The 22,667-nt window shown below is 50.8% G+C and overlaps 2 protein-coding genes across 3 annotated transcripts in view; both read right to left on the bottom strand.

Annotated features, from left to right (window-relative positions):
- HIP1 (huntingtin interacting protein 1) overlaps window positions 1–22,667 on the bottom strand; it is a 149,351-nt gene that overhangs the window by 47,175 nt on the left and 79,509 nt on the right. For both annotated transcript variants that reach the window (XM_027611308.2, XM_027611309.2), the window contains exon 2: window positions 1,350–1,413. In XM_027611308.2, the coding sequence (XP_027467109.1) occupies window positions 1,350–1,413 (64 nt within the window). The remainder of the gene's footprint in view (window positions 1–1,349; window positions 1,414–22,667) is intronic.
- LOC118356002 (ubiquitin-conjugating enzyme E2 N) lies at window positions 9,672–10,854 on the bottom strand. Its single transcript, XM_035722137.1, has one exon. It carries the CDS (start codon window positions 10,810–10,812, stop codon window positions 10,354–10,356), a length of 459 nt encoding a protein of 152 aa, XP_035578030.1. The 5' UTR covers window positions 10,813–10,854; the 3' UTR covers window positions 9,672–10,353.

The following is a 22,667-nucleotide window of genomic DNA, read 5'->3' on the forward strand; positions in this document are numbered from 1 at the left end:
ACGAAGGCTCACGGAGGCCCTGCTGGACCCACTCAAGGCTCCAGAGCAAGCCAGACTGCTGCCGAGGTTGGATTCCAGAACCTCCTTGTGGTGCCCCTTCCATCACCCCGGGTAGCCTCCCTGGAAGGCTGTGATGTGGCCTGAGCACACTGGCCTCGACAACAGACTCTTATTTCATATCTCAATTGGACGGATCAGTATTCTTAGCAGAATGGGGGTCAGGACCAGGTCATTCCCCCTGAGAAAGTCATCGGGGCTTTTCTTGACTTGGTAAAGCAAGGGGACTGTGCCTTCCTGGAGATAAAAGGGCAAGATCTAACTAGGCTCACGGTCAGGCCAGGTTTCTGGGGTACTTGGGAGACGTTCTAGAGTCCCCAGCCTGCAGCAAAGCCCTAAAGTCCAACCAAAGCATCTTCCCACCAAAGACAAGCTACTTACCCATCAGTAAAGAGCAGTACGTGCTGTTAGCAATGCTTCCCAGTGGCCTGCTATGGGCTAGGCATCCTGCTGACGGGGCAGGGCTCCTCTGGCCACCATACCCGGAGGGTCTCCTCCAGGGGCTGAGGTGGGATGGCTTCCACATGAGCTGTTCTGACCCAGCTGTGTTACCGCCACCACAAGAAGCCCAGCCTCCGCTTGCCCCGGGCTGTACCCTGCTCCTCCCTGGCACACATACAAACAATGGCTTCGCCCCACTCGCAGCCTTGCTTTGGAACTTTGGGGGTCAACCCTCCAGCTCTTGGACTCTATCCGTCAAGGGCAGATCCCAAGGGATCCAACAGCCAGCATGTAGTCTGCACTTCCCTCCAAAGCCACACCCCACGAGGGTGGCTGCCTGGGGCCAAACTTGGCGTGGGGGTGGGGCTGACTGTGCGTGAACCAGCTCACACTGGTGGATCTTACGTCCATGGCTGCACATCTCCCCCGCCACCCGCTGGGGCATAAGGCAGAGGAGACCTTTGGCTTTCGAGCCCAGAGAAGGGGAGATGATCATGTTCCCAAGGGGGTGGTCCGTGTGGCCCCTATGGGCCAAGTGCAGGGTCTGGAGTGCTTTGACAATCCCTCCTGTACCCCCAGGAAATCTCTCAAAGGGAAGTCCTAAGAGGGGCGGGGTCCTTGGTAAGCTGTAAAGAGCTGAGCTAGGAGGTGGCTTTGATCCCTTCACCCTGATGAACTGTGGTCTCAAAGGCCAGCTGCTGCCCACTGAGGCAGCTTGAACCCTGCAGGAGGCCTGGCCAATGTAGGGGTTCCCCTTCCTGCAGCTGAGCAAGGACACCTCGCCCTGACCTCAGTCCCCACAATTTGACCCGCCTCGGGGTTGGTCTTCCAAGCAACATCCAAAAGGATATTTCTGGCGTGTTTTTCCTTTACAGCCACTTCCTGCGTATTAATGGCCTTATTGATGCTGACAGTCTGAAAAACAGGAGGAAGGGGGAGGGGAAAGGAGGCTGAGATGAATACACTTCTAGTGTCTGAGACCCTCCCAGGCACCCCACCCCTTTCTCTCCCTGCAATGACTCCTCCCTAGCTCCCCGAGGACCCCTGTGCCCCACGGTCCCTGTACAGGGCCCCCAATGGGGGGCAGAGGTGGGCAGCGCTCCCAGGCCAGCTGGCCCAGGCTGTCCTAAGGCAGCGGGCTTTGCTGCCTGGCATTGGCTGTGCCCAGCTGCTATGCCTGCCTGCCACTCATTCACTTGGCACAACAACATGGCAATTAAAGCCTGCACAAAGGGATGCTTTTCATCCCCCAGGGAAACATTATTTCTCCGGGAGCAGGAGGAAGAGGCGCTGAGATCAGGGAGCGGCTGTGGCCCAAAGGCCATCCAGCCGCCCCTCTCCGCTAGAACCTTCCATGGAGACTTCCCTAGCTGGCCCGGGTCTGCAGGGGTCACTCTCATCTCTCGTTTTCCCCACTCCTGGTATCTTTCAACTCTAACCAAATTCTCCTTTATTCCCTTAAAGCGCGTTAAAAATGTTCACTCCTTTCCAGTTGTGTTAAAAATCATACCTCTCTTCGGAATGTAGCCAGCCGTGTGTACATACGAATATAACTTAACACACACACACACACGGGATCGTATCACGTAGTCTGCTTAAATATAGGTATTTTCCTTTTCCTGTTTTGCCGTGCTCCCCTTCTGTAGATGGTGTTCACCTTGAGCCACATTAATGTGTTATGCATCACACACACACACACACACACACACACACACACACACACACACACACACACCCCTCTACCCACCAAAGGGGTTAATTGTGCCACAGTTCTATAGAAATGGGATCGCCAAGTACAGACTTTTCTACATCCTGCCTTTCTCACTTGAAAATATCTCATGAAAAATTCTCCAAGCGGGATGGCAAAATTCTAGCCCATTCTTTTTTTTTTTTTTCCTAGCCCGTTCTTTATAGAGACAGCATACTATTCCATGGTGTGGGTCGGTGTGATTTATACAAGCATTCCCATAGTGGTAGGCAATCAGTTTTGCCATTTTTTTTTTCAACCATTTTAGTCAATATGCTTATACATGTATCCTTATTAATCGATGTCTTCATTTCCAACAGGTAGATTCCTAGGGGTGGAATACATTGGGTCAAAGCGTGTTGCTTTGTTTTGTTTTGTTTTTTTAAACTTCTCATTATGGAAAGATCCAAACACAGACAAACATGAAGACTAATCTAATCGGCATGCACACCCCCCCAGCGTCAACCTTTATGAACGTGCAGCCAAATTGGCTTCCTTACGGACAAGGATTCGCAAACGTTTTCTGCAAAGGGCCAGTTAGTAGATGTTTTAGGCTTTGCAGGCTACATGGTTCTCCACTGCAAGTCCTCCATTCTGCAGAAGCTGGAGCACAAAAGGAGCCTCACACATACTAAACAAATATGTAACAGAATGAGCATGGCTGTGTTCCAATAAAACTTTATATACAAAACCAGGCGGCAGTCTGGATTTGGTCTGTGCCTGTAAGCGCGCTGACCCTTGCTTTCTACCATCAGCCACTTGACCCCCTTGCTTGTTATGAAGTAAAATCCCAGGCATTACATCATTTTACTAATAAATAGTTCAGGATGAGCCTCCTTAGAAGAAGAAAAAAAGGACTATTTACAAATTAACCGTAACACTATTATTACACCTCAAATTTTAAGGACACTTCTTTAACATCACCAAATGGCTAGTTAGTGAACACATTTCCCTCTTGTGTCAAAACAGAAACACTCTCTTGCCCTTGTTCTAATCAGGATCCCAACAAGGTCGCCATCTTGCTTTCTGAAACCGCTCGTGTTTCCACTGACCATGTACAAAAGCATCCCCACCACCATTTTTGCTGGTCTTATGGGTGTGGTGACGTTTCACTGTGACTTTATTTTGTATTTCCCGGACTGCTAGTGAGTTCTGAGTATTTCCTTACATGCTCTCACAGTTGACCAACTGCCTTATGTAGCAGTGGTAGTGGTAGTAATCCGCCTCTGGATTATGCTGGTAGGCTCCTACATTGTCCTCTAAGTGCTTCATTGTTAGTTCTTTCACATTTAAGTCTTTATCTGGAAAAAATACATACCTACATACATGTTTATGTACACATTGTACAAAATAGGTTATTTCTAGGCTTTACCAGGATATGTTCTTTCACATCTGGTTTATGTAACTTTGGGCTGTATTCCTGAAGTCCGCTTTTCCATGTAATTTTTTTCTCTCCACAGACTCAATTTTTTTCGACAGCATTAAGCTCTGTTGCGGGCTGAAATGTGTCTCCCCAAAAAAGATGTGTTCGTGTCCAAATCCTCCAGTATCTACCTACGTGATCTTATTTGGAAATAGGGTCTTCAAAGATGTAATTAGTTAAGATGAGGTCATAATGGACTAGGCTGGGTCCTAAATCCAGTATGACTGCTACCTTAGAAGAAGGCCACATGAAGACAAAGGGACACACAGACACACGGGAAGAAGACAGACATGTGAAGACAGAGGCAGAGATTACAGTGAATCACCTATAAACCAAGGAATGCCAAGGATGGCCAATGACCATCAAAAGCTTAGGAAGAGGCAAAGAAGGATTCTTCCCTAGAGCCTTCAGAGGGAGGACAGGCCTGCTGACACCTTGATGTCGGACTTCTAGCCTCTAGAACGGGGAGAACAAACTTCTCTTCTTTTAAGCTACCCCATTTGTGCGGATTTGTCACGGCAGCCTCCAGAGGCAAATACTGGGTCCTTTCCCATCAGAACTAAGGCCAGTCAAGGAGGAATCTCATATGCGAGATTCTGCAAGAAAGAAGGAAAAAGCTTATTCCCCTCAAATTTCCCAACACAGTGGTACTGGTGTCCCAGCACCAGCTTCCTCTTAACTAGTCCTTGCTTGGACCTCATTTCTCAGGGTCTGCTTCCAGGCCCATCCCAGGCCCCTCTTGTTTCCCCTTAACTCACTCAGGTGGGTTAACACGGTTTAAGCTACGTTTCTCCCCTGGCTCCAGGACAGTGACAGGATCCTGGCTACAGATGGACCTCTGGCCAAAACCGCATCATTTACTGGGCCCTAAGAGGCCGCCTGTGTTCTGTATGGAATTATAAGGGGCATAGATATGTAAAATGACAACAACAGACCCAGACATGGTAAGGTGCTGAACTGGATGTGGTCAAGGTCTAGGGTATTGGGTAGAGGCAGTCAGGAGTATGCGCTGCAAGGAAGAGGAGAAACCCGTGTTAGCCAGACATGCTAGAAACCACACCAGGGGCCTCAAGGGGGGACTCCTGATGGCCGGGGTTTGGATTCATTCCACAAATATTTCTTTACACTGACTGATGACCCCTTGCCCAAGCTTGCGGTCATTATGAGTCTTGCTCGCAAAAATAAGAAAACCCAACACCTTAAAATTCCCTTCAACGACGTAAAATAATATACCATGAGCCTGGAGCTCTAGGTCCTGTATGTGATTGTGTGTTGGCTGAAACCTGAAAACGTTCTGTGCTCTATACGTTGACAGGAGGGGGAAGCCCCTGGAAACTACGACACTGCTCTGGGAAGACCTCTTAGAGGAAGAAGGTGGTGACCTCTCCCAGATGCTGTAATTATCCCTGCAATTTACCTACGTCTCTCATTTACGGCTCATTCAAACTCAGGGGCATCTGTGATTCTTCCACAGGAAGACCAAGCAACTGGCCCAAGGTCATACTACTGGGTTCCGACCTTGGTTGGCTGAATCCTCGAGCCCAGCCCTGAACCTCCGTGACAGCTCTGGGCTGTGGAGGAACTGGCAGTCTAGGGGATTGGGTCTAGGTCAGGGTCACAGAGGACAGGCGACCGGGCACAAGGAGGAAAGGCCTGGAGCAGGCAGGCCGTGTGGTTGGAGGGCAGCATGGAGGCCAGGGAGGGACAGGGATGGAGCCAGAGAGGGAGGTGGCGCTGGGTGCGGAAGGCCAGTGGGCTTCTGAGCTCTGAGCGGGTGGGAAGGGCCAGCAGGGGTGTGAAGGCCAGAGAAGAGGATGGAGCGTGCAGGAGGAAGCTAGTGACGACAGAGAAATGAAGGAGTAAAGTCTCAGCCAAAATGCCAGAAATTATAATGCAAAGAGCCCAACAGAAGGTGGGCCCTAGAGTGAATTTCTTTTTTCTTTTTAAGATATTTACTCTTTTGAGTTAGAGAGAGAGAGAGAGAGAAAGAGAGGGTGAGCGGGGGTGGGGGGAGGAGCAGAGGGAGAGGGACACAGACTCCGCGCTGAGTGTGGAAGCCCAATGCAGGACTCGATCCCGAGACGCTGAGATCACGACCTGAGCCCAAATCAAGAGTCGGATGCCTAACCGACCGAGCCCCCCAGGCGCCTCTAAAGTGAATTTCAATGACATTCGCCAAAAGGAGCTCCCAGGGGACACAGCAGAAGGAGCGCATCAAAGATGCTGCAGAGGCTTTGAGCGTGGACAGGTGAGAGCAGAGGAAGCGTGTCTCAGGCTGAGGGCACCTCTAAGATGAGGAGGAGGCCAGGAGGGTTCTGGGTGAGAAACAGCATTTTAAAAATAATGAGGAAGTGAAGGAGCAGTGAATGATCACCACGAGAACGGCAGCTGAGGTGTGCTTGCTCCCAGGCCCTGTGCTAATAATAAGCATTTTGTATTAATGATCTCACTAAAGTCTTCTAACTCAACGTCCTCCAAGTAGGGGAGTATTGGTATTAATTACCTCCATTTCACAGATGAGGAAACCACGGCTTGTAAAGGCTAAGTAACTTGCCCAAGGCCCCCCCACCAGTGAGCGATGAGCTGAGACTCAGACTGCACGATGTGGCTCAGGCTCTGAGTCGCAATCCCCACACTAGACACGGCCCTCCATGCCAGGGACACAGAATCAGAATCCAACATTTTTCCACAGGCTGGAAAAATGTGTTAAGTTTCCCAAGATGCAACCCAGTAGGTATAAAGATTTCCTATATTTAGATCTACCTCTCTGGCACAGGGGAGACAGGACTCAAATCAGCACTTGTGAAAGGAGTTACGTGTTTTATTTGGCTGCTAACTTACTATAAGCAACACTATGATGTGGTTGATCAAAATGCAAATCTGGGGTCTGGATGTATTAAAAGGAATATAGTGTTCAGAATGAGGGAGGGGATGGTTCCAACTCTATGCAGGATCAATTCAGAACACTGTTCAGTTTGGGGCTTTATACAATTATGTGAAAAACTGACAAACTAGACCATTTCTAGAAGAGAGTGACTCGGATTGGGAAGAACCCAGGAACTGAGGAAAATTTAGAGGAATACCAACATTCTGAAGGGTGGTCATGTGGAAGGAGGAATAACTCCCAGGATCAAACCTACACCAATGGATAGAAGTATACGGTGGCCATTTTTGGACTTAAAGCCGTCTTGTGAAAGAGAGAATTCCCTATTAGAAGTATACAGCAGACGCATGGCAACCTCTCCTCAGGGTTACTGTGGAAAGGACCGATAGGCTCAGGCTGGATTTCATGATTTTTAGGTTCCTTCCCCTTTTTTAGACTCTGTAAGGGTCCTTCAGATAATGGAGGACTTTGAATATCAAGGCAAAAAATTATGGCCTGATGGACACTAGGGATCCAGAGAAGGCTCTTGAGCAGAGGAGGGACCTGATAGAAAAGCTCTTCCATCCCCCTGGGTGTGAGGAGTTACCTCTTCAGTGCCCTAAGGAAAGCGTGGAACAATTTCTGTGTGCACATACAGTCATAGCCCCCAGGACAAGTCCAGGACACCGACAAAAGGCCTAGCCTGGCACCGGGCTGTGGAATGAAATTTCTGCCCAAACCAACAGCTACAAGACGTCCGCATGCCCTGCCTGCCCTCATGAGGACAGCCCCAGACCTTTCTCTTGCAGCTCATAGGAGCTCCCACTTTATTGCAGCGGACATGCCCCAGGTTCCCCGACCAACACTTCGCCACGTACAAGTGCCCTAGGGGAGGGCCCACCCCATGGCTGTAGGCGGGCTGCCCGGTTTCTGAGCCTCAGCATTCTGGGCTCATAAAGGCAGGCTGTGGGTTCTCCAGGGCCCTTGGAACGTCAGACTCGGGGACTTTTCCAGGACAGACGTTCCCGCCTATGATGAGTTTCCAGTACTTCTGTGAAACTTTACTCCTGGGATGGCATCCCACGTGATGCATGCTCCACTTCCTTCTACATTCCAAATCCCACCCTTCTTCCCAGGGTGGACCAAACTTGACCATCAAGTAGACTGGCCAGGCCACTCTGGCTAATGATTTCTACTTTCCGACTTTCTTTTTTTAGATGTATTTATGAGACAGAGAGAGAGAGCACAAGTGAGCAAGCAGGGGAAGGAGCAGACGGAAAGAATCTCAAGTGGACTCCAAGCTGAGCAGGGAGCTCGATGCAGGGCTTGATCCCACAACCCCAAGATCATGACCTGAGCTGAAACCAAGAGTTGGACGCTCCACCGACTGGGCCACCCAGGCGCCCCTCCTACTTTCTTTTTGAATTCCAGTTTCTCTTAGTGTTTTGACACGTGGTATGTTGTCTTACCTCCCCAGCGAGATTAATTTAATCCCGAGGGCCAGGACCTGCCTTCTTCCCTTGCAGGCCCATAGCTGCTAAGGCAGGTGCAGACTCTTAATAAATCATTAGATTCCTAAGGACTGATTGCTTCCCAGTGCTCCCCCTCTAAAAAGCACCAGGTATGCGATGATTCATGGTGTCTTGAGAAAATCTGCTCCCATTCCCTCCCCTCCCGAGATGCTCCCTGAAGGAAATCGTCAGGTCCTGAACGGGGCAATGCCTTCGGGGACCCTCCCAGGGCCGAGGGTGGGAAGTCGGGGCTCAATTTCTCACCTCCGGTCTACGTTAGAGAACATCCTCTGAGAACAGGCTGTGCTCCAGATTTCCCTGGAGTCACACAGGACCTACGACCACGCAGAGTCCCCCCTGAAAGAGCGGCATTGTACACAGCTTCCTGGCCCAGCTGGCCCTCGTGTCCCAAGCTGGTTCCGGAGAGCCAATTATCAGCAGGCACCGCGGGAAGGGTGACTTTCTCCCAGCCCCTCCTCCTCCCCCTGCCCCATCCTCCGCAGCCTCGGCCAAGCTGCAGCCGATGCAAAACCATGGGGCCTTGCTTCTGCTGGGCCCTGTCCTGTCATGCACACAGCGCCTGGCAGGGGTCCCCGCGCTCGGGCTGGCTCGCAAGGTTCCTCGGCAGGGCCGGGTGGAGAGGATGTGCAGGAGGTCCGGGCGGCAGGTTCTGAAGCAAAGGACTGGAGGGGCCCCTGCCCGGGGCCACACGGAGGGAAATGTGAGACCAGGTGGGGCAGAAGGGGAAAGGAGAAAGTGAGATGGAACAGAGGCAGAGAAAGTAAATGCAAAGAGCACGCGGGGCGCAGGGGGCTGAGCAAAGGCGCAGGTGGTGTCTGCCAATGGCCGGAGGGATGACTGCCCACTCGGAGGGCTGGGGACTGGGGACACCTCAGAAATAATAGAGCAGTCAACATAGCTCTCAGCAGATTAGTGGCAATAGCAGAGCCTCTACCAGGCCTACCCTCGGGGATTTGCTTCCGATCCTCCCCTTTGGCCTGGAAGACAGGGAATCCGAGCGCTTATTTTCTGAGTCAAGTTGCCCAAGGTAGCCCAGGCAAGAGCAGGTGAGGCCAGGATTCCAACCCAGTTCGACTCCCCACACTGTGCCGCCCTCAGCAGCCCCATGACCAGCCAGTGCCACCCACCTGCCTGCTTCACTTTCCACCTGACACCTGGTCCCCTGGTTTCTTTGGTGGCTCCTCACTTCCGCCAGCATGCCCATCCACGTATTTCTCTCCCAGTCCCCCTCCAAGTCCTTCTTAATGAGGCTTTGCCTCCCTGTGCTCCCATCCAGCCATCAGTCATGCTGTCCTTCCCACCCCGACCCCTCTGCTTCTTTCCGCTCCTCTGTCTCCACTCAAGCCCAAACCACTAGGATGTCCCTGCTGGGCCACTGAAATATCCTCCCAAATGGACTGGTCCTCCCCAAGCTGCCCTGCACCCAGCAGTAGGAGTGATCTGTGTACCTCGCAGGGGGTCGCGCCCCTGCTCAGAGCCAGCTGCCCCACTCCCATGCAGCCAAGCATCCATTCCTGTTCTCCGTCTACTCCTTACACCCCAACCACACAGCTGTCTTTTTGTTCCTCGAACATTTCATTTTTTTTTTTTTTTTTTTTTTTGTAGAATAACAAAAAATATTTTACTAAAACATAAGATTTACAGAAGTTTCCAGACAAGCCATACAAAATGGTCACAAGCTTTTTCTTGAAGGAAGGATTCTACACTTGACAGCAAGTCACAATGGTATTAGTGAGGGCTGTGATGTTTGTTTAATGTTCCCATTTTGGTTCAAACAATCAAGCTTGTCCATCTACAGCGTCTAAATAAAGTTAGACTTGGCTAGAGAGCATATTCTAAAGAACTGGTTAGCTGCTTTTAACCAATGCAATTAGATCACCATAAAAGGGAGGAAAGGAGCCCAAAAAATTAAAATAAAACTACCTCTCCCCCTCAAAAAAAGTAATAAAGAAAAACACCCACACCCCTGCAGCTAACCCTGACAACTACCTTCATTCACAGTGCTTTATACTCAAACCATGATGGGGAAATGAATAAAAGCAGAGAAGGGCCACTGCTTTTAAACGTTTCACAACAATCCGGATGGTACTTCTAGCCTCTGCTCATGCTTTACAACAGTGAATCAGGACAAGACATAGGTTTGCTAATGTGCATTTAATCACCAAAGGACTGAAGATGTCTGGGCTTTTATTCTGTAATGTTTCTAAGACTGTGTCCATTAAATGCAAACAAAAAAGGAAGAAGTCTTGGCAGAACAGGAGAACAGGAGAACTTGATGATCAGATCGATTTTAAATATTATTCATGGCATATAGCCTAGTCCATGCTCTAGCTGTTTCTATGGCTTGGGCTTCGTTGGTCTTCCACTGCTCCGCTACATCATTTGCTAATGGATCATCTGGATTGGGAGCACTTAACAAAGCCTGGATCGATAGCAGAACTGTGCGGATCTGCAGTGCTGGGGACCACTTATCTTTCAAAATATCTAAACATATTCTTCCCAACTTGTCTACATTAGGATGATAAATTTTGGTCATGAAACGTACTTTAGGGGCTGCCATCGGGTATTCTTCTGGTAGGAATAGTTCAAGCTTAAAAGTCCCTCCCTCAAAGGGGGAATCCTGGGGGCCAGCAATGACCACATGAAAATAACGGGCGTTGCTCTCATCTGGTTCTGCTTTAATGCCAGGAACTGGTTCTGCCAGCAAACGCTGGGTTTCCTTGATAATCCTGCGGGGCAGCCCGGCCATCTTGTCAGATCCCGAGTTCGGCCTCTGGTCTCGACTCCGGCTCCGCTCCATTTTTTTTTTTTTTTTTTTTTTAAAGATTTTATTTACTTGAGAGAGATTGAGCGAGAGAGGGGAGCGCACAAGCCAGGGGAGGGGCAGAGGGGGAGGGAGGAGCAGAGCAGGGAGCCTGCTGCCGGCCCGATCCCAGGACCCTGGGATCATGACCTGAGCTGAAGGCAGACGCTTCACTGACTGAGCCACCCAGGTGCCCCATTCCTCAAACGTTTCTAATTCTTTCTGTCTCTGATGCTCCTTATGGCTGGAAGGGTCTTCCTCCCATCTGCAAAGCTAGCTTTCCCTCCTTCTTCAGGCTGTTCAAATACCACCTCTTAGGCAGCCTGTCTAATCTGGGGCATCTCCCTGCCCCTTGCCCTGCAGTATCTCTTTACCACAACTCACGACGACTATCGTGGTTACTTCCTGCAGAGGCTCTTATCACAACCTGAAATGTCCTTGTTTGTTCCTTTGCTTGGTGTCTTTCCCCATGAGGGCAGGGGCTGTGTTAGCCTGCCATTCCCCTCAGTGAGCACACACAGTGCCTGGTGCTCAGACAGGCTGATGGACCCTTGTCTGCCCAGTCCTCTCCAGGCGGACGTCCTTGCCAGCTCTTGATACCGTGTGTGTGTGCTCCCCTCTCCTGTTGAGGATGCCCCAGCTCCTCCTTCCTCCAAGTCCCTCACAGTTCTTCAATTAAAAATCTTGCTGGGGGGCACCTGGGTAGCTCAGTTGGTTAAGCGACTGCCTTCGGCTCAGGTCATGATCCTGGAGTCCCTGGATCGAGTCCCACATTGGGCTCCCTGCTCAGCGGGGGGTCTGCTTCTCCCTCTGACCCTCCGCCCCTCATGTGTTCTCTCTCTCTCAAACAAATAAAATCTTTAAAAAAAAATCTTGCTGGGGCGCCTGGGTGGCTCAGTAAGTTAAGTGTCCCACTCTTGATTTCGGCTCAGATCATGATCTCAAGGTCATGAGATCGAGCCCCACGTCCGTCCCCACACTCAGCGCAGAACCTGCTTAAGAGTCTCTCTCTCTCTGCCCCTCCCCCCACTCTCTCTCTAAAATAGATAATAAAATCTTAAAAAAAAAGTTGAGAAGTTTAAAAAATGTCAATCACTTCTGGAGCTGGCAAGGTGTACACACCTGTGTTGGGAGGAGGGAGGTGGCCAGGTTGGTGGGACACCCGGAAGGAAACTGGTGCTCACAGTGGAAAACACTGGCGGAAGCAACCGAGGTGTTCCTCCACAGAGCAACGGACAAACAAGCCATGGTCTCTTCACTTCAGCCGTTTTAAGGGAAGGAAATCTCGCCACGCACTATGACACAGACGAACCTGGAGGATCTTACGCTCGGTGAGGTTAGGCAGACGCAAAAGGATGGATACTGTTTGATTCTACGTATCAGAGCTATCTAGAGTAGTCAAATTCGAAGAGACAGAGGAAGAATGATGGGTACCAGGGGCTCGGGGCGGGGGGAGGGGAGCGGAGTAACTTACGGGGATGGGGTTTCCTTTCGGGGTGATGAAAATGTTCTGAGCTTAGTGATGATGGTTGCACAACACCGTGAATGTACTAAATGCTGCTCAGTTATACCCTTTAAACTGGGTAAGACAGTGAATTTGAGGTTTCATGTAAGATAATTTTTTTAAAGATTCTACTTATTTATTTGAGAGAGAGAGAGAGAGAGCGAGAGCACGTGCCCATGCACATGCGCAGGGACAGGGGAAGAGGGAGAGGGAGAGAGAATCTCAAGCAGACTCCCCACTCAGTGCAGAGTCCGAGTCAGATGTCCAATCTCACAACCCTGAGATTATGACCTGAGCTGAAATCAAGAGTCAGATGCTTATCCGACTGAGCCACCCAGCACCCCCCAAGATATTTTTTTTTTTTAAGTGGAAAACACTGAGGAATCATGACTTTGACTGAATGCCCGTCAGAGGTAGCACTGGGCCACCCCCTAGGCTGCAAGACCATGAGCTCTGCAAGCCCGGCCAGGCCTTCTGCACAGACTGGGAAGGACGATCTGTGCAGCAGGACCACCCTGCCTGGGTGTGGGGCGCCAACCTAGGTGCTGCTGGACAACACAAACTGAAAGAAAGTGGACCTTGCCATCCAAGAGTTAACCATTTGAAGGGAGATGAGGACCATGTTCCTTCCTCTTTCCATTCTTTCCTTCCCTCTCCTCTGACTGTGCACTTCAGCAATGCTTTATGAAAGAAGAAACCAGGACGGGTGTGCAAGCTACGTAAGCCTACGTCTAAGTGGCACACAGCCTGATGAGTGGTATCAGAAAGTGAAAGCCAAAATGAGATGAAGCTTCCAGAAAATGTGTAGGACACCCAAAAGGGCTGTCTTATCACACGAAAAGCAAAAACGAACAAGGGAGGGGCACACTGCTTTTGGCCAGTGGTGCATTGTGGATGAGGAACTCCTATTTTGCCTCTGTCTTCTGTCCAGAAGGATCTTTGACCTGAAAAAGGCAACAAGAGCAATGAAAGGGAAAACCCAAGGTGAGTTAGTAGACTGTCAGAAAGCCCCCAGTACTGAGTAAGCTTGAGCTTCTGACTTGGATGAGTAACACACAAGGATGAAGGGAGCAGGCGAGAGTGTTGTGCCTTCTAGACTCCAGAGCAACGTTTCAGAGAAAAATCAAGTAGACGGGGTGTGTGTCTGAATTTCCAGCATCAAGGCATTTAACAGAGTTGCTTATAACATCTCGTAGACAAGGAAAAAAACTAGAGGACACCAGGGTTGGGAACCGCTGACTACCAGTCGAATCCGGCCAGCAGCCAGTGTGTGTGCGTGTGGCCTGTGAGCTAAGGTTGGTTTTTACATTTTTAAAGGGAACAGGAGGAAGGGAGGGGTAGGAGGAAGCAACAGCATCTGGCCACAGATCCGAAAACGTTTACTATCTGGCACTCTGCAGGAAAAGCTTGCCAGTCCCAGGGCCAGAGGGGAAGAGCCATGAGGGTAGCTGTCTGTGTTTGCAGGTGCTGACCTTGGAGTAAGGTGTGCCCATGCCCCATACCTGTGTCCTCCCCCGTGTTTACTAGCGAGGGTATCCAGAAGGCACAGTGAAGGGGCTGAGCAGGGTGTCAAGGGTGACAGCGGAAGGGTGTGACCATAGGTGATTCCAACTGCACGTGGTCGGACAGGAAGTTCCCAGTTAAGTTCCCCGTGAGTTCCCAGCAAGTCCGCGGAGTTAACACTATGAGGTGGCTTCGATTGTAACATAAAACTCAAGAAGCTAATTTCATTTTGAGCTACATCAACAGAATTATATGATCGAGAACAAGAGCCAGTCCTTGCTTTTATGGCTTTCAGCTGCACTCGGGAGTACGGATTCATCCCACCATGCACCGGACATCCCTCGGGGCACCAGATCTGGCTTGCTGCTCCTGGCACCCCATTCAAGAGGAATACTGATAACGTCGGTGGGTGCCAAGCAAACCGATGAGGATGGAAAACCACACAAGGTCTGATAAGAGAACAGGAATCAGGGAAAGGGGTGGCAGAAGCAGGGTTGGGCAAGAAAGGGCACAGAGGTCTTTAAATATCTCAACCCCAGCACCCGGGAAGAGGAGAGTCTCTGGGCTCTGGGGCAACCCAGCAATGAGGATTAAGAGAAGCTATGTTCTGTGCCCATCACCCTCCAAACTGGAAATGATTCCAGCATCATTCAGCCTGGGGACGAGTGAACAGGGCGCCATGAGCCACACCATGAGAAGCTACTCAGCAATAGAAGGGAACGAGTGACTGATTCACTCCAATGACATGGGTGAATCTTCAAAGTATGATGTCAAGTGACAGAAGCCAGACTCAAAAGGCCACAGACTGCATGATTCCATTTATAGGACATTCTGGAGAAGTTAGAGGAATGAAAAAAAAAAATCCAGGTCACTGGTTGCCAGGGGCTGAGGGTGGAGGCAGGGGTGGTTACAGAGGGTGCGCGAGGGAGTGTGAGGGAGGACCACCCTACCCGAAGAAAGCTCAATTGTGTGGAGGTTACCTAATTGCATGTAACTGTTGAAACCCAGAGAACTGGGCCCGAACCATGGTGAATTCTATGGCAATATAAACTATATTTCAACAGATCTGGCTTTAAAGATAAAGAAAGCAAGTTCAGCGAGAGGCGGACCAGGAGACTTTGGTGGGTGCTGTGCTTGGCCTGGGCTGCTAACAGGTGTTCAGCCGTTAGAGGACTGTTGACCCAAGATGGTCTTCCAGGCACCCCTATGCCTTCTGAGCCCATGATTCTGGGAGGAACAGAGGAATGGAGGAACGGGGGAAGGAGACTGAGAAGAAAATGGCCAGCGAGGCAGGAGGGGAGTCGAGGGGTGGGGGTTGCCCTTCTGGGTGAAGAGTGTGTGTCCAACAGTGCTGCAAGGGCAGGTGGGTGAGGACCGAGCTTGAGCCACTGCATATGACATCACCGGTGACCAGGGCCACTGCGGGTGAGTGACAGAGGCAAACGTCCTTGCAGGGAGAAGAGGATGGCAGGCAGAGTGGAAAGCAGTCTAGACAAAAGGAACATCCTTCCTTCCCAGGCCTGGGGGCTGGGCGCATGCTCCTCATCACCACCCTCCCCTCCAGGCCCTCCCATCATGTTCCATTGGAAGGGTAGCTCCAATGCTGGTTCTCCTTCCCCAGACAGGGTCCTATGGGTGAGGAGGACCCAGAGGCACACCATCTTTCCAGAACGAGGGCGGAGGGGCTGAACAATCATGTCTTTTGCCAAAGACAGATATAAGCATGCCTCGATTTACTGCACTTTGCTTTACTGCTTCACAGTACTGCAATTTTTTTTAAAGAAATTGATGGGTTTAAAAAAAAAAAAAGGAAAAGAAATTGATGGGTCTATGGCAACCCTGCATCAAGCAAGTCTATCAGCGTCGTTTTCCCAAAAGCATTTGCTCACTTGGTGTCTCTGGTCACATTTTGGTGATTCTTGCAATATTTCAAGCTTTTTCATTATTATTACATGTGTTACGGGGATCTGTGATCGGTGATTATGACTTGCTGAAAACTCAGATGATGGTTAGCACTTTTTAACAATAAAGTATTTTTAATTAAGGTATATACATTTTGTTTTTAGACATAATGCTATTGCCCACTTAGCAGACTGCAGCACGGCATAAACTTAACTTTTATATGCGGTGGGAAACAAAAACTTTATTTGACCCTGCTTTATTGCGATCTTCGAGTTACTGCCGTGGTCTGGAACCGAATGAACCTGCAGTATCTCCAAGGTATGCCCGCACCTAGCCTTTCTTCTCTGAAAATGATCCAGGATGCTCATGAGTCCTGGGAAGGGCACTCTCCCTTTCTACACAAGACCCCTCTGCCCTTTGCAACTAGTCCCAAGGCTCGTTTTACTCCAAGGGACAAGTGAGAGCCTAGCCTCCCTCTTAGAACGACCCTCCCCACACTTGCAATCCTCTGGGCGGCCTTCCCAGGTTATCTCGTTCCCTGGATGTCATGCACGTCCACTCCTACTCTTGTCCCCTCTGCCACCACACTGGGAGCGCCCCCATTCGGTGTCCCCAAAGACCCCCAGAACTTCCACCTACAGGCTCCAAATCAGACCATTCAGCACAGGAGTGACTGATGACAGAAAGGGAGGGGACCCCACCTTGTCCCTGCCAACCTGGAGATGCCAGCACGCTCCATCTTCTGTCACCTCTGTGGTTCCAGTCTTACCACCCCGGCTTATAATTATTGCTGCCCAAGAGTCCCTTTCCGCCAGCCCATCCTGTCATATCCTTGGGCAAAGATTGCCATAGTACCTGTACTTTCGTCCCCCGACCTAAAAACCCATGCCCACACTGACCACAGACTTGAGCAGCCCGGTTTCTGAGGAGGGCCACTTTTTTGCTACACACCCCAGCCATCTCCTTCCATGATCACCCTCGGGGGGGTCCACTTAGGCCTGAGGAGGGCCCTAGGAGGCAGGGCAAGAGGGCTAGGTACTGAGACCCTGGGTCTCCAGGCCCTGTGTCCTCTCTGCCCACCTGCAGGGGGCCGTGGATTCGGGCCACAACCCTACCACCACAGTTCTGCTTCTCTCCTCACAGAGGAAGCATCCGTTCTGTCTCCCAAAAACCTGCAGTGCCTCTGCTCACAGGTGTTGCCCCAGAGAACACGTCACGGTCACTTTCCAGGCACGTCTGCCTACAAAGTGGAGCCCTGGGTGGTCCCATCAGACGTATCCTGATCATTCATGGCTCCCGGGCCAGGCTGGGCTTGGCCTTTCGCCATGCCCCTCGCCTTCCAGAGAGAGACAGCTGCTCAGCAAGAGCAGAAACCCTGCGCTGTGTCTTTCCCCAAACTACCAGCGCTGCCAACTTCCTCTCCTCCCCTCCCCTCCCCCCTGCTTTCCCTCCCCACCTCTCCCCAGCTTTCTTTGAGGTTGGTTTTGTCTCTTCTCTTACAGTAACAGAGCAACGTTTCTCCCACTATCTCAAGACCCAACGGGGAGGTGGTGCCTGGCTGACAGGGGGTCCCTGGGCATAGGAACCACCCATTCATTCCTTGCTCTGTGTCCTTCCAGAGCCCTGTTTTGTCTGCCCAGTGAATGAGCCAGGAAGCACTGGCCGTATTCAGATGTGCCAAGGCCTGCCGTTTCTCCCTCAGGTCTCTATTTCTACCACTCCCCCCCCCATCTTATGCCCACTTCACTATATAAGTGGCCCCTGACCTCTAGTCTCTACCACAAATGGCCCCAACTAAAGCCGCAGGAGGAACTCTCCTCATGCGTTTTCCCAGCTGAGGCATCTAGAATCTAGTGTGGCTCCTGATCTTCTGGGGTCCAAACTCCCCATACGACTCCAGGGTCCCCCCCACCCCCAATTCTTCAGCTTCATCTCTCACTTCAGAGGGTGGTCTTCACACAACTGTGATTGGATCCTCAGGAATGCAGTTGATAAACAAACAGAACCCACGGGCGCCTGGGTGGCTCAGTTGGTTAAGCGACTGCCTTCGGCTCAGGTCATGATCCTGGAGTCCCGGGATCGAGTCCCGCATTGGGCTCCCTGCTCGGCGGGGAGTCTGCTTCTCCCTCGGACCCTCCCCCCTCTCATGTGCTCTCTCTCTCTCTCATTCTTTCTCTCAAATAAATAAAATCTTAAAAAAACAAACAAACAGAACCCAACCTGATGAAAGGGGGTGGCTATGGGAAAATAGCTTTCTTATTTGAGTCAAGCAAATCATTCTGTAACTTTAAACATTCCCAATTTACCTGTTTGGCTCATTCAAATGTGTAAATACCAGGCTTGCTTGAATAATAATGGCAAGAGCATGTCCAAGCCTTCCCGGCTTCGAAGAGCTTTCATACGCACTGTCTCCCAGATGCTGAGAAGACCCGGGGAAGGAAGGCAGGGCGCACTTTATAAACCAGTGGGCTCAGAGAGGTCAAGCCACACAGCAGGGTTGGCACCTGCCCTTCTCAGTCAGGCACACGTTCTACATCCTGCTAATTAGCGGGCTATAACTGAACTCTTCGCCAAAGCCAACTTGTTTACTAAGTCTCTGCTCTGACCTTGACATATTCGTTATCTCAAAGGCAGATTCGTCTCATCTTATAAAAAGTCGAGCTTGCCCTACGAGCAGGTGTTATGGTCTCTTGGTCTGATGAGAACCAAAGGAGAAATGTCTCAGAAAACTTAAAATGGAAACCTGACCCAAGGCCAGAGAACCTCTAAACGAGTCAACCTTCCACTGTTTTCTTCGGGAAGCAGATTGTGGTCTTAGATGCAGCTGCACCTTCCACCAAACCCTTAACACGCAGCTGTGTTCTCTCAGAGGGGCACATTCTGGTTCGAAGGGAAACAGAGATTTGGGTGGTGGACGTGTGAAGCTCAAGTTAGACCCTCTGGAGAGCACTGGGACAAAACTCCACCAAGCTGGGTGGCCACGGACCTTGCTGTCATCTACGATATCAGCAGGGTGGGTGAGGCACCAAGAGGGGACATTCCTGAGCCCCGAGCTCCAGCCAGTCCTATTAACAGTCCACAGCCGGATTCACTCTGGCCACCTTTGGCACAACCCCAAAAGGGAAGTTCATCCAACCTCACCAGTCCTGCGGAGGGTAAGCTTGGACGCAAGGAGGGCAAAAAGCACGTGGTTGTCTCTTTGGTCAGTGGGTCCCTAACTCAGCTGTGTGTGACTCTCACCTGAGAACTTAACCCTGAACCCCCAGTACACGTTCACACACACGTGATGGGCTCCTCTGCTCCACCCCCCAGACTATATCTATTTGGTCTGGGAGGGGCCACTGTCCGACGCGCTCTTTCATTCTGGTCATGCTACAGAAGAACATTCTATGTCAAAGTCTAAGGAAAAAAAAAAACAGCTCAGCCAAAGGAAAAGCAGAAATGAAGCAGGGGAAGAACGTGGGCAAAGAGAAAGGGAATAACACAGACAGCACAAAAAATGGCACACGTAGGTTTCCTCACCCCAGACAAGCATACTTTGATTTAGTCCATATACATTTTCGGGGGGAGGGAAAATATGAATTGACACTCAGGACAAATTAGGAGATTATTCATTTTACGAAAGAATGTGGCATCAGATTCCTTTAAATAGCAATCTCTGCTAGTGCATTTAAAATAGGATTCCATTTACAGAAGTGTGATTTACACAAAACCACATCTGTTACATAAGGCTCAGAAAAATAGCTCTCCTCCCATGTAGTCTGGCCAACTATAGAACTGGCCCCGTACAGATGGTCATCTATTTTCTTCTCAAAGAGCTCTCTGGCACCTCTTTCTATATTTCACCTGATTCTTAGGGACCATCTGAATCTCTTCCAGGCTTCCCTAAACTCAGGGAGCAACTGCTCCAAAATCTTTACACATTCACCCATTCATTCAACACATATTTCCTGAAGGCCTACCATGTGCTGGGCCCTACTCCAGGAGTACAATTGTGCACCAAAACCAACACATCTCTGCCCCATGGATCTTTTTTTTTTTTTAAAAAGATTTTATTTATTCATTTATTTGAGAGAGTGCATGAGCAGGGGGAGAGGGACAAGCAGACTCCCCACTGAGCTTGGAGCCCGACGGACAACGGACTCAGGGCTCGATCCCATGATCCTGAGACCATGACCTGAGTCAAAATCAAGAGTCGGATGCCCAACTGACTGAGCCACCCAGGCACCCCTGCCTCATAGACCTTATACTTGAATGAGAGAGAGTGACTGACAGTGAACCATTAAATAAAATCTATGGTGTCTGAGATGGTGATAGGTTCTATAGGGCCAAGAATGGGGCTGGTGTCCGAACCTTACACGGGAATCACCAGGAAAAGCTGCACTGGAAGGTGAGAGAAGGTGATGAGGAAGCAAGAGATGGCTGGGGGAAGAGTTCCAGGCAGGGCCCACCTGAGAGGAGGGAGGCTAACTGTGGCTGGAGCCTCGAGGTCCGAGGTGGAGAGGCTGAATCACGAGGGGTCACAGGAGCCCCCAGGAGCTTTTGAATGAAGGGTGACATGACCAGACTCCTTTTCTAGGGAACCCCTCTGACTGCTGTGCTGACACTGGGGGGACACGCAGGGAAGCAGGGGGAACAGCTGAGACGTGGCTGAATTAATTCAGGGCAGAGATGATGGGGGCCCAGACCAGGCTGGTCGTGGTGGAAGTGCCGAGATGTGGATGGATTTGGATATATTGAGAAGGCAGAGTTGATGCGGTTTGCTGATGACTTGGACGTGGGGTGTGAGGAAGGAAGGAAGGAGTCAAGGGTGGCACCGTGATTATTTGCCAGAGCAGTGTGTGGGGCCGAGCTGTCAACAACAAGGTAGAGAACCAAAGGAGGAACAAGTCTGGAGCAGATGGGAGCTGGCCTGGGGGCGTGTTACAATGAGATGCCCATCAGATACCAAATGGAAATCTAACTGATCTGGGGTGGGGTGGCAGGGTGCAATCCTGGAATTTGGAAAAGGTGTGAGCTAGATCAGGCGGTCTGGTAACCATCCACACATAGATGGGATTTATGGATGGGTGAGATCACCAAGGAGTGAGTGCAGATGAGACCTCTGGGGACAGCCTGATGACACCCGACATTCAAGAAAGAGTTGGGGGGAGCGAGGAGTGCAAACAGAAAAGAAACAGCCCACAAGGTAGAAGGAAAGCCAGGAGTGTGGCACCCTGGAAGGCAGACAAAGAGAGGTACTTCAACAGGGAGCCATCAGTTGTGAAAGCTGCCAACAGATCAAGCAGATGAGAGCTGCAAACTGACCCACTGGGTTGAACATCGTGGTGACCTTTAGCAGGGCTTTTTGGTAGAGCGGAAGAGGGCAGAGTCTGAAGGGGGACTCAGAGAGAGGAAGAAGGGGAGCTGGAGGCAGCGAGAACCAGCAAGGGGGCTGAGACAGAAGGAGGCAGGGTCCGCATTGCCTTGGGAGAAATGCGAGAAATGACAACACATTTGTATGGATGTGAGGGGAAGGAATGGAGCATCCCTGGAAGGGGGAAGGGGTCTAGTACACCGTAGGAGCGGACCACCCTGGCGAGCACCAGCCCAGGTCACAGAGTAGGGACAGAGGTGTCGACAGGTGGCTGGCGGGGACTTGGGCAAGCTTTCTGGGGATTGCATCTCTTTTCACAGTTGAAACAGGAAGCAAGGTCAGGGGCTGAGAGTGAGGGCGGGGGAGGAGAGGGCAGAGTGTTGTCTAGGAAAGTGTGGGGGTGCTGCCTGGACTAGGGGAACACACAGGCCTGCCAGGAAGCAGCACTGAAGGCCCATGAGGAGAGAAATGAAGCCAGCCCTTTCTGCCTCTTCTTCCCCCAGCTAATTCTCCCCCATGCCCTCGGCGTTTCTTGTGCTGACTCTTCCTCTCCTTCCCACTGCCTTCCAGCTTTAGAACTGCTTGGATCTCCACAGAATCGATACCGATACACTTAGTCACTTCTGTGTGCTTCTTTTTCAATGAGGCCTTTCAGGAAGGAGACATGAAATTGACTGGTGCTTGCTTTGGCAGATTTTTCTGTGCTGCAGGGAGCCGGGCGGGGGCTGGAGCAGAGGAAGCGTTAAGGCAGAATGTCCAGATTCCCTCTCAATTCTTCTTTCAACTTCCTTCCAGCTCCCCACCCTGCGCCCCACAACCTTTGGATCTCAAATTTCCTTATCTAAAACGCACACTAAATAGTCTCCACCTCATTGTGGTTCAAGCTCTGATTCTCTTAATTAACCTTTCCAAAGGCCTGTAATAGATTTCAGATTCATTTGCACGCATTATGTCATTTAACCCTGTGGTCACCCCAGGGTGGCTAACTCCACTGATGAGATGGGGAAACTGAGTCTTGGAACAGTTAAGTGACTTGCCCAGCTAGTTGGGATGCCTGGCTAGGTAGATGACCCGGCCGATAAGCAGCAGAGCCAGGATTTGAGCCAACGTCTTACTCCAGGTGCAACCCCACTGATCCTGAGCTCTATCCTAAGCCTGGGAAGGACAAGTCAGACTCATTTCCACTGAGAGAACACACAGGTCTATGTCAAGCCCTAGCCTCCAGAACTGAAGTCCTTAGCGACACACAACCAAAGCGCAGCCACACAGATCTCAGGTCAGAGCCAAAGAGAAGTGGAGGGGCAGTGCAGGGTCTGGTCACCCTGGGGAGGCCACGGAATGTCCCGGCTGGTGGGCAGGAGGCCTGATGAACACCTCTGGCCCAGAACCCAGGGAGTCATAACAAGCTGGGGAGGAGCTGCTAAGCACTTTGCAAAAGCGGAGAGGTGGTGGTTGCTAATTCTGGAGGTGGATTTCATCATCAGTGGGGCTCTGATAGGACTTCCTCCGAAAGCAGAGTAGCCAAGAACTCTAACT

Source organism: Zalophus californianus, chromosome 10 (genome assembly GCF_009762305.2).
Source record: "Zalophus californianus isolate mZalCal1 chromosome 10, mZalCal1.pri.v2, whole genome shotgun sequence".
In the NCBI taxonomy this organism is placed as follows: Eukaryota; Metazoa; Chordata; class Mammalia; order Carnivora; family Otariidae; genus Zalophus; species Zalophus californianus.